Here is a 12221-nt window from a genome sequence, read left to right as displayed (position 1 = left end):
TGAAATGGCCACCACACAGGCCAGCTCAGGAGGGCAGAGCAGGTGGTGGGCCTGACCCCATCCTGGAGGGACTCTGTGTGCCCCATTCTCTCTCCCACCTCTCTCTGCCCCTCTGCCCATGCCAACCTGCAACTCCCTCAATCCTTGAACCCCAGAAGCTCCAGGGAAAAGTAGACAGTTGGCCCAGGGAGCCCTTCCCGTGACCCCATCCCCCACGTCCTCTCAGCTGGCCAGTGGCAGGGACACTGCCTCTTGTGACCAGAGATCCTGCACCCCAAGATCCTCTCCACCATCTTCCTCTCTCCCTGCACTCCCAGCAGTGGCATCTGGAATGTTACCACCCTGTCACGCACCACCTCTCCCCCTCCATTCCAGCTACTCCTGCCCCAAACCACAGGATGAGTTGGCCAGGGCTGGGCCCACGGCTAACCAAAGCAAGCACCGCCTCCTCCCTGCTAACCTCTGAAGCAGACACTAAGCTAATGACAAGAGCAGGGAGGAAGCCACACACACCTGGGTCATAGAGTCACTTTCAGATGGTGCAACCACCCCCCACTGGGGCATCAGGAAAACTTCAGAGGAAGTGACACTTGGGTCAAGTCCTGGAGAGGGAGCAGGTGAGCCAGGGACAGAGGGTGGGGCATGAGGGATGCTCCAAGGAGAGGTGGTATCTCAGAAGACCCCAGAGATGGGAGAGCTCAGCAGGTACAGAAACAGACAGTGGTCCCCCAAAGCCGGCCAGTGACCCCTGGGGGGAGAGAATGGGAGTGAAGGACGAGCTGGAGAATGGAGCCAGGAGCTTGTCACACAGGCCTGGGACTGAGACAGAGCCTGGACTTGTCCTAGGGGCAGGGTGGCCTTGGGAGACCCTGAGTCAGGGCTGGTGTGTGAGAAGTCACCCGGGGGCTGTGGATGGAGGGGCTTCTCTGCCTACATCTTGCCTCCCAGCCTGAGCCCACCATTCACCCTGCTGCCCCAAGAGTCAGTCTTCCTAAGCAGGAGTCCACGGCCCTGCCAGACCCAGCAGGGCCCCTCCTATGGGAGAAAAATTCAACTCCCGGGACTTCCCTGCCGGTCCAGTGGTTGAGACTCCATGCTTCCACTGCAGGGGGCATGGATTCGATCCCTGATCAGGGAACTAAGATCCGGCATGGCACGTGGGGCAACCAGGAAAAAAAAAGATTCAACTCCCTAGCAAGGCCTCTGAAGCCCTCAGGGGTCTGGAACTTTCCTCGCCTAACTCCCACTGCCTCTTGGAGCTCTAGGCTGCACCTGCCCAGGCCAGTACTGCTGGCTGGGCCCACCTGGACCTTCCCTCCACCTCGCCTGCACCAGCCTGTCCCAGCAACATGCCACCTCTGCCCCATGAAGAAAGGCGACTCGTGGACAAATGGGGAGCCTAAGTAGACACCAAATTCCGGAGGGCAACCAGCTTTATCATCATCCACCCAAACTCCAGATACATGGGCTGCTCTAAGCCAGACGTCCCACCAAGAGGAATTCACCCTACAGATGTTTCCACACATGACCAAACCAAGCGTGTTCAAGGTTACTCACTGAAAAGCTGTTTTATGTGCAAAAGCGGGCCGTGCCCTAATTCCGCCAATAAGGGGCTAGTTAGATTAAGTTACACCTACATGACAGGTAAGAGGGAGGAAGGGTCTCGGAGAAGCCTCGTTAGATGAGAAAAGGCTCAGAATGATGGGAGACGGGTTACCGTACCTGCAGGCCCGGTGGAGACCACCCTTGGGGGGAGGCCCGGGAAACCAGAAGCTTCCACGGCCCCTGAGAGGAGAACCAGCGATTGGAGGAAAGTCACAGTGACACCTCTGTGCCTTCTGAATTTAAAACCATGTCAAAGGACTTCCCTGGTGGTCCAGTTGATAAAACTCTGCTCCCAATGCGGGGAGCACGGGTTCGATCCTAGGTCGGGGAGCACAGATCCCGCAAGCCCCACGAAACCATGTCAACCATGTCAAATATTAATAAATCCACAGTCTTTAAAATGTACTCAAATGAAGTAAGCCAGAAAGAAAAACACCAATACAGTATACTAACACATATATATGGAATTTAGGAAGATGGCAATGACGACCCTGCATGCAAGACAGGCAAAAAGACACAGATGTGTATAACGGACTTTTGGACTCAGAGGGAGAGGGAGAGGGTGGGATGATTTGGGAGAATGGGAATTCTAACATGTATACTATCATGTAAGAACTGAATCGCCAGTTCATGTCTGACGTAGGGTGCAGCCTGCTTGGGGCTGGTGCATGGGGATGACCCAGAGAGATGTTGTGGGGAGGGAGGTGGGAGGGGGGGTCATGTTTGGGAACGCATGTAAGAATTAAAGATTTTAAAATTTAAAAAATTAAAAAAATAAAATATTTAAAATAAATAAATAAATAATAAAATAAAATGTACTCAAAGCACAGCTGAAACAAAGGTGCTGAGCAAAGCCTTCTCTGAACTCACCACAGCAAGGCTACCATCTCTGCTGGTTCCTATGGGCGGGAGAAAGGCAGGGGAACAGAGTGGGAGAGGCTGTTCCAGGAACGGACTGCAGGCAAGGGACAATGGGGAGGCCAGAGGAGCCACCCTGCTCCCCACACGTCTGTGTGTCCTGAGGGCAGGCCCTGTGCTTCTGCTCCTCCAGGTCCCCCGAGGCCAGGCCAGGCCCCACCCGACCCGGAGCCTCTGGACGGGGTTGAACTGTGTCCCCTGACACAATTCAGATCAGCTAAAGCCTGACCCTGGAACCTGTGACTGTGATCTGATTTGGAACCAAGGTGTTTGCAAATGTGGTCAAGTTAAGGTGAGGTTATTATCAGGGCTGTGTTCCCATAACTGGTATCCTTAGAGGAAGGTGGAGGTCTGGACACACGAGGGGAAAAGGCCACACGACACAGAGGCAGAGCCTGGAGTGACGCTGTGACAAGACACACAGGCACTGCCTGCAGCCTGGATGCTGGACAAGGAAAGAAAGGCCCTTTCCCCTAGAGCCTTCAGAGGGAGCATGGCCCTGCCGACCTGTGGTGTGGGGCTTGCGGCCTCCAGATGTGAAAGCATATGCATTTCTGTGTTTTAAGGCACCCAGGCGTGGTCATGTGTTACAATGACGCCAAGAAACCAAGACAGCATGTGGCCTGAGGCCCCTGCCCGAGTGACCTGAGCACTCCCCCAGAAGGCAGCAGGGAGCGGCCGGGCTGAGTCCCCACAGCCTGCAGCCAAGCTCAGGTCCTGCTCTCCAGTCCAGCCAGCCCAGGCCAGGCCCCCAGCAGCCTTGGTGGCAGCTCCACTGATGACTGCCCCCTGCCCACCCTACCCACAGCCCTCCAGCATGAGGCCAACATCTCCAACTCTGATAGGAAAATGTCAGTGCTAAAATGGAACACTTCCACGTGAGTTCCGGGGAACTGGGGGAGGCGGGGCAAGGGGGTTGTTTCCTTTACCCAACGGTGAAAGCAGAACTGCCTAAAGGAGAAGGTGGCAGTGACAAGTCCAACCAATTTCCAGGACACGTGAAGTCCTCTGTGGGGTTTCCACCAGCACCCAAACACGGGCAGAACCACTGGGCTTGCTGCCAGGGTCCAGGCGGGTTTCCACAGGGCAGCCAGCTCTAAGCATGCCTCACGGCTTGTGCCAGAAGCTCCCCAGACCTGTCCCTTCTGAATGAGGTTCAACCCAGAGAAGCAAAAGCAGGTCAGGACAGTGACTTTTGGACAGAGTGCCACCCCTGCCTTGGAGCTACAGGTGGCAGTTGAAAAGGTGCCCGTGGCGGGGGCATCCATAAAGCAGGATCTGAACCGGAGTCTGAAGGCAAGCCAGGAAGGAGACTGGCGGGGCGGGGGCTGCCACTGCTGGTGAGAAAGGAGCTCCGGGCTCATCTGGGGGCACACACCTGCCAGGAGGACCACATGGGTTGGGGGCACGTGGGCTGGTTCACACCTGGCAGCCTCCACCATGAGGCCCTGAAAGCCAGAGTCAGGCACATATGAACACCCCATCTTCCTACGTCAGGGGGACTCTGCCCAGCAGAAGGCTGTGTGGCACCGCTTGCCTTATCCAATTTGCTGGCTAAGAAGGTTCCAGCAAAGCTCCTTCAACCCCCAAAGACCCCAAAGGAGGCAAGGGGGGAGAAACAGCTGGGCCACCAAAGAGGCCCTGGGACCCTCCCAGGCCCCAAAGCAGGACAGGAGAATGAACCAGGGCAGGTGGCCCACCCAGCCCCACTGACCCCAAAAACCCAAAGCACCCTGAGCTGAGCAGACAGGAAGGTGAGCAGCGCCTGGCCCAACCACAGAAATCTGCTGGCAGGAGAAAGGGAAGCACCAGGCAGGCAAGAAGGCAAAGAGGAGCAAGTGCCCCAACTTGGGCGCTGGAGCTAGGTGGGTGAGTGCCAGGTGGGTGAGTGCCAGGCCTCACTGCCAACTCCCCCGGGCACCCATGATATGACCCTGCCAGGAGCCCATGTGGATACTCAAGAGGCCAGAGTCCCCGTCCCAGGTTCAGTTAACCACCTAACCTCCAACGTCAGCAAGACCTGGGCCAGGCCTGGGTACCCCTGGCTGCCTGAAGCCAGCCACAGCCAGCCCTGTTGCACATAGGGGCCGAGTCCCCCTACCACCTGACCCCGTCTGCCACAAGGGTGCCCACATGGGGGAGGGGGGTCCCAACAGCTGGTGGTTGGTACCTGCTCAGCTGGGAAGCCATGTGGGCTGGGACATCCCAGGTCCAGAGAGAAGCGACAGAGGCAGCTGCAGCTGACTCACCGGCCCTCTCCCACTGCAAGGACGGTCCCAACCCCTTGGCCTGGCGGGAAGCACCCTGGCTTCCTGGGCTGCCCAGTCTAACCAGGAAGGGGCCACTTCATCAGTCTAAGAAGCCTACCAAAAGCCAGTTGTCATAGAAACCTCATCTTGTATATAACAACAGTGGAGAAGGAAATCTTCTAGCCCTCCTGCTGCTGTTGCCCTGAGATCTAGAAGGCAGAGGTGCCCTCCTGAGTCAGCGCTGGGGACAAAGGCCAAGCCCCAGGCCTGGACCCAAAGCTTCCTGACACTCAGACAGAAGTGGGGTGGGGGGAGGCGGTCAAGAGCCAGAGTAAGTGAGACAGAGGGAGAGGTCTGAGCAGATGCAGAGCAGCTGGCATCTGAAACCTGTCCCCTAAGCCCACCCTGAGTGGTAGGGGCTGTTGAACCCCGGCAGGGAGGCAGATGGCTGATCAGCCCTCTCCTGGCCGACACCCTGCCCCCACCACACAGACCTTCCTCTCCACTGCTCAGGTGCACTGGCTTCTACTGTCTCCCCCCGCTGGGTCTGGGGGAAGAGGACCGGCTGGCAGAGATGCCCTGGTGCTGAGGCGAAGCAGCAGCCAGGGGAGAGGAGGCTGGACATGTCCTGAGTGTCACCCAGACCCAACACCATCCCTGCAGAGCCACGGCCACCCAGGCACCATGATGGGCGGCATAAATGAACGAACCCACCCAAGGGCGTACTTCCTAAAAACTGTCATCCTGGCTCAGCTCCCAGGCACCTGTTCGGCTAGCCTGCACAGACTTTGTGTTAAGAGGACAAGTCAGCACACGGCCCTGATGGGGCTTGGCAAAGGCAGCCTGCCACTTGGGCCCACAGAGACCCCCGTCAGAGGCCAAGTGCCCTCGGTTCCTTCCCAGGGGCCTTCCTAATATGCAGATGGATTCTCACTAAAGGCACTAGTGGCCCCACCTTTATGCAAAAGAGAGAAGAACAATCCAGACTGATTAAGAACATCCCAGCCTGACCAGCACCACAGCCCCCGGTTCCACAGGGAGGCAGGCACCCAGCCCGGGAGGAAGTGGCAAGGCTACCCTCAGCTGGGCCATCAGGATGCCTGGAGCCTGGAGCTGGCAGGCAGGTGAGGGGCCCAGCCACCACACCACACCCACAACGTCTGCCTGGAGGGGAGTCAGGGCTGAGTCTGGGAAGAAACGTCTCCCATGAGCCACCCCACCCATACAGCCTGACAGGTCCCGGCCAGGATGGCAGACCTCCCCCAGCCCCTTGGCCGCTACCACAGCACACCAAGATTTGCCCGCAGCCCCTGGGGACAGGTCTGTCTGGCAGGGCCGGGCCAACCTGCTCACCGCCGGGTCCCACACTGGGCATGTGTGTCAGACGCTGAGCTGACCCCCGGGGGATGCAGAGTGGACAGACGCCATCCCCACCCCACCCACCCAGGGCCCTGGTCCCCTCGCGTCAGCTGGGACCCCCTCCTCCGGCCCTCCCTGCTTCCCCTTCCCTGGGCCACAGGCCACTCAGGACGCGAACCACCTCAGAGGTTCTGGGCGCCCCAGACGCTCGGTCTGTTCTAGTCCCTCTCTCAACCTCAGGCTGGAAAGAAGGCCGCAATGCCCCAGATGCCCACTCCAGCCCTGGCCTCCAGAGCCACATGCTGAGACCTGCCAGTCCCACCTGCCCTGGTGCTCGGGCCAGGGTCCCCCAGACACCCCCCACCCCGGCTGCCCCACAGTTTCCCCATGGCTCCCAACTCACAGCCTGGCCTTCCCCCCGAGTCGGGCCTGGTCAGTGCACCTCCGGAAGGCTGAGAGGGGCACAGCTCGCCGGAGCAAGAGCATGGCGTCCACAGACCCACAGTCCCTCCCGAAGCCACGACCAGATGGGGCTTAGAGAGGGCTCCCTGGCCTGCAGCGGTGCCCTTTGGACTCAGCTAGTCCCGCACAGGGGCATTGCTGCCTCCCTAAGCAACTGTGGCTTCCATCTCCACATGGCAGGCTGGGCAACCCCCTCCCCAGATAAAAGGCGGTGCCCAGAAGCCCATCCCAACACTCCAAATACTGCAGGTTCCCTGACTTTTTTTTGTTCAAATTTTTGTTTTTTATTTTTAAGTTTTTTGGTTGTGTCACCAGGTTTGCAGAATCTTAGTTCCCCAACCAGGGGTTGAACCTAGACCCTCGGCAGTGAAAGTGCTGTGTCCTAACCACTGGGTGGCCAAGGAACTCCCTCCTTGACTTTTGAAGCTCCTGTAAAATTTTAAGAAATTGGAGTAGAAAGAGATGTTGGAAGTTAGCCGGTTCAAGCCCCAACTTCTACCCGGGAGGAAGGGAGGAAGGGCGGCAGGCCGCCAACAGTCAGAACCAGAAGACACCAGGGGTACCGATCCAAGAAGGAAGGACAGGTTGGGGGAGGCAGCCTGCAGGGCTCTATGAAGGTCAACAACTGCCCTCCCCACCTCCCCTATACACCAACCAGGTGATGACTGTGACCCCACACCAACAAGAGAAGCAGGCACCGTTTGCCCCAACAGGTTCTAAGTTCATTTGGCTTAAAGATACAACAGTCCTCAATGGAACAAATAGAGAATCCTGATACCAACCTGTACCTGAAGAACTTTCTAAATGATACATCTACCAACGGCATGGGGAGGATTCACATGGCATGCGATGCCGAGCACAGGACCATAAAACATGGGAAAATGGACTGAAACCCACAACTGAGACAAGGCTATCTAGAGAAGTGCTTTTAGACAAACCACAGAAGTTAAGACTGAAATGAAGCGTTGTTGGAGGGAAGACATGTTTCACATTTGGAGAATGAGCCACTAAATGATATGCAGCGTCAACTACTTAAAACCTGGAGAGAGCTACAAGCTAAACCCAGTGGAACTTAGATTTTTTTTTCTTAATTAGAGAAAAACAGAATTCAGGGAGGGGAGAAAATCTGTAAGAAATGATGCAAAATTAACTGTCTAAAACCCCTCCCACAGCTCAGTCCTGTCAGGGAGGCTAGACCAGGCCTCCACCGCCACTGGACTCCAGCCATGAGCAGACCTTTCCACAAACAGAACCATCTGATGCCAGTCTAGCTATATGAGTGAACAATTTTGAAGCTGAAGAACCATAAGTTGCTATTTCCTTTCTATTAAATTAACCAAGAACCATTTAAAATGACAAAACCAGATGTCTGGAAAGGTTCATAGCAACATTATTCATAATAACTGAAAGGTGGAAACCCAGGTATCCATCATCGGATAAATAACAAATGGTCCATCAACACAATGGACCATTCAGTTCAGTCACTCAGTTGTGTCCAACTCTTTGCGACCCCATGAATCACAGCACGCCAGGCCTCCCTGTCCATCACCAACTCCCGGAGTTCACTCAGACTCACATCCATTGAGTCAGTGATGCCATCCAGCCATCTCATCCTTGGTCGTCCCCTTCTCCTCCTGTCTCCAATCCCTCCCAGCATCAGAGTCTTTTCCAATGAGTCAACTCTTCGCATGAGGTAGCCAAAGTACTGGAGTTTCAGCTTTAGCATCATTCCTTCCAAAGAAATCCCAGGGCTGATCTCCTTCAGAATGGACTGCTTGGATCTCCTTGCAGTCCAAGGGACTCTCAAGAGTCTTCTCCAACACCACAGTTCAAAAGCATCAATTCTTTGGCACTCAGCTTCTTCACAGTCCAACTCTCACATCCATACATGACCACTGGAAAAACCATAGCTTTGACTAGACGGACCTTTGTTGGCAAAGTAATGTCTCTGCTTTTCAATATGCTATCTAGGTTGGTCATAACTATTCTTCCAAGGAGTAAGCATCTTTTAATTTCATGGCTGCAGTCACCATCTGCAGTGATTCTGGAGCCCAAAAAAATAAAGTCTGACACTGTTTCCACTGTTTCTCCATCTATTTGCCATGAAGTGATGGGACCAGATGCCATGATCTTCGTTTTCTGAACGTTGAGCTTTAAGCCAATTTTTTCACTCTCCTCTTTCACTTTCATCAAGAGGCTTTTAGTTCCTCTTCACTTTCTGCCGTAAGGGTGGTGTCATCTGCATATCTGAGGTTATTGATATTTCTCCCAGCAATCTTGATTCCAGCTTGTGCTTATTCCAGCCCAGCATTTCTCATGATGTACTCTGCATATAAGTTAAATAAGCAGGGTGACAATATACAGCCTTGACGTACTCCTTTTCCTATTTGGAACCAGTCTGTTGTTCCATGTCCAGTTCTAACTGTTGCTTCCCGACCTGCATACAGGTTTCTCAAGAGGCAAGTCAGGTGGTCTGGTATTCCCATCTCTTTCAGAATTTTCCACAGTTTATTGTGATCCACACAGTCAAAGACTTTGGCATAGTCAATAAAGCAGAAACAGATGTTTTTCTGGAACTCTCTTGCTTTTTCAATGATCCAGCGGATGCTGGCAATGGATTTCTCGTTCCTCTGCCTTTTTTAAAACCAACTTGAACATCTGGAAGTTCACATGATTTGACCATAAAAAGGAATGCAGTACTGATACACACCGATAAAAGGAATGTTCATGGGTTGAGGTCTGGGGAAGGCATTCTGGCTTATACATGAGTTACCTTGAATTCGATGCTGACTAAAATAGCCTGTCTGTGGTCTAGCAGACAAACACTGTGCATCTGCTTTAATTACTAAAGGAAAGGGTGCACTGACCAGAAGTAAAGAGTGTTCATGTTCAAAATAAAGCCTAGCGATTTCCCTGGTGGTCCAGCGGCTAAAACTCTGAGCTCTCAATTCCAGGGGTCTGGGTTTGATCCCTGGTGGGGGAACTAGATGGCACATGCTACAACAAAGAGTTCCAGTGCCGCGGCTGAAGATGGAAGATCCCGCTGGCTGCAGCTGAGACCCAGAGAAGTCAGATAAATAAAGAAAAAATAAGGGTTAAACACCTCCTCCCTGGGACACCAATGCTCACTACTCCTTCAACAGTCAGACTCCCTTCCCAGGTGCCAAGGCCATACTGATGGGCTGGGTACGTGGGGATCTGGTTTTCTGAAACCGGAGGGAAGGTCTCCTTGACTTGATGTTCTCTGCACTGACAAGACAGAAAACTGTGCTGAAAATCCTGCTTCTCCGGAGCAGATCGTCAGAGCAAATCCTCTGGGCTACAATCCTCAGTTTGGCTCACATCAAACTTTTTCCTATTCCTGTTATACACTGTTTAATATCAGTTACTTGCCTCAACAACACAACGTGGATGAACTCTGAAAACACACTGAGTAAAAGAAGCCAGTCATGCATAAGAGCATTTTGTATGAGTCCACTGATCTAGAACACCCAGAACAGGCAGATCCTAGAGACACACAGACAGTAGACTGGCAGTTGCCAGGGGCTGGGAAAGGGAGGTAGGGAGTGAAAACACCCACGAGGTTGTGTCTGGGGTGCAGTTTGTGGGGAAATAACCACTATGTCCTTCAGCTCTCAAGGTCATCTGGAAACTGAAGAAGGTGGAGAAGGCAGCATGCTTCCTTCCACCTGCCCCACACCTGCCCAGGGAGTAGGGGCTACACCCGAGTCGCCAAGGAGCAAGGCAGGAAGTGACAGACAAGGTCCTGGAGCTCAGAGAATCAACTGGCCCAACTGATGGTAGGCACCCAGGAGAGAAGGTGAGCAGAGAGCTGAATGGCTTTTCCTAGAACTGGAGGCCAGTTTCCTCCCACGGCTTCCCTGGTGCCTCAGATGGTAGAATCTGCCTGCAATGTGAGAGACCCGGGTTCGATCCCTCAGTTGGGAAGATCCCCTGGAGAAGGGAGTGGCAACCCACTCCAGTACTCTTACCTGGAAAACCCCGTGAACAGAGGAACCTGGAGGGCTACAGTCCACGAGGTCTCATAGAGTCAGAAACAACGGAGTGACTAACACTTTCACTTTCCTCCCACGGAAGCCCACCTCCAAGGGCAGAGAAAGCTGGGAGGGGCAGAGATATACTCTGGGGACATAAAGAACTCCTAACAGTGAGAAAACCAAAGCTGCAATTTTTTTAAATGGGAAAAGACCTGAGCAGACGCATGGCTAAAGATACATAGGTGGCAAACACAAATATGAAATGATGCTCGACACTGTTAGACATTAGGAAACTGCAGATAAACACCACTGTGAGATCCTCTCACACCTCAGCACGGCTAAAACTGAAAAGCCCGACTGTACCAAGTGCTGGTAAGGCTGTGGAGAAACCGGGACTCCCAGGCGCTGCTGAAAACGAGCAGGAACAAACACGAAATGCACAACCACCTGGCGAGACAGTCTGGCAGTTTCTTAAACAGTTAAACCTACACCTACCATCCCATCCAATGTTGTCCCCTGAGTATGTCCCCTCAGAGGCCGGCACACCACATGAGCACGGCAGCGTTTCCTGTAACAGCCCACAGCTGGACACGACTCAAATGCCCATCCACAGATGAACGAACAGACAGACCAAGGTCCATCCACCCGTGCAAGGGAATGCTACTTGGCAAATAAAAGGAATGAATGCTGGTCCTTACAGCAACGTGGGGGAATCTCAAAATGATCACACCAAGCGAAAGAGGACAGGGCAGACAGAAAAGAGCTCTGACTGCATGGCTCCACTTCTACAACACTCTCGATTCACTTCAGTTGCTCAGTCATGTCCAACTCTTTGCGACCGCATGGACTGCAGCACACTAGGCTTCCCTGTCCATCACCAACTTCCAGAGCTTGCTCAAACTCATGTCCATCAAGTCAGCGATGCCATCCCACCATCGCATCCTCTGTCATCGCTTCTCCTCCTGCCTTTAATCTTTCCCAGCATCAGCATCTTTTCAAATGAGTCAATTCTTCCTATCAGGTGGCCAAAGTTGGGCCATCAAAGTTCAACCAAAGTTGAACTTCAGCTTCAGCATTAGACCTTCCAATGACTATTCAGGACTGATTTCCTTTAGGATGGACTGGTTGAATCTCCTTGCTGTCCAAGGGACTCTCAAAAGTCTTCTCCAACACCACAGTTCAAAAGCATTAATTCTTCAGTGCTCAGCTTTCTTTATGGTCCAACTCTCACATCCATACATGACAACTGGAAAAACACAGCTTTGACTAGACAGACCTTTGTTGGCAAAGTAATGTCTCTGCTGCTATTTAATATGCTGTGTAGGCTTGTCATACCTTTTCTTCCAAGGAGCAAGCGTCTCTTAATTTCATGGCTGCAATCACCATCGGCAGTGATTTTGGAGCCCCAAAATACAAAGTCTGTCACTGTTTCCATTGTTTCCCCATCTATTTGCCATGAAGTAATGGGACCGGAAGCCATGATCTTCATTTTTTGAATGTTGAGTTTTAAGCCAGCTTTTTCACTCTCCTCTTTCACTTTCCTCTTTAACATTCTAGAAGATGCAAACTAATCTACAGGGACAGTGAGTCAGTGGCTGCCTAGGAAGGAGGGCGGGATTATCAGGAGATG

General features: G+C 53.3%; 1 protein-coding gene across 4 annotated transcripts in view; it reads right to left on the bottom strand.

Moving 5' to 3' along the window:
* The window catches only part of ACOT7 (acyl-CoA thioesterase 7), a 101026-nt gene that overhangs the window by 63625 nt on the left and 25180 nt on the right, over window positions 1-12221 (bottom strand). Inside the window, exon 1 of one of the 4 annotated variants that reach the window (XM_027975711.3) lies at window positions 4694-5971. The exons of the other annotated variants lie outside the window; for them this stretch is intronic. Within the exon in view, the coding sequence (XP_027831512.1) occupies window positions 4694-4713 (20 nt within the window). The 5' untranslated portion in view covers window positions 4714-5971. Of the gene's footprint in view, window positions 1-4693; window positions 5972-12221 lie in introns of those variants that run through there. 4 annotated transcript variants of the gene reach the window in all.

The sequence above is a fragment of the Ovis aries genome, chromosome 12, assembly GCF_016772045.2.
Source record: "Ovis aries strain OAR_USU_Benz2616 breed Rambouillet chromosome 12, ARS-UI_Ramb_v3.0, whole genome shotgun sequence".
NCBI classification, from domain to species: domain Eukaryota; kingdom Metazoa; phylum Chordata; class Mammalia; order Artiodactyla; family Bovidae; genus Ovis; species Ovis aries.
This window is presented reverse-complemented; position numbering and strand designations above follow the sequence as displayed.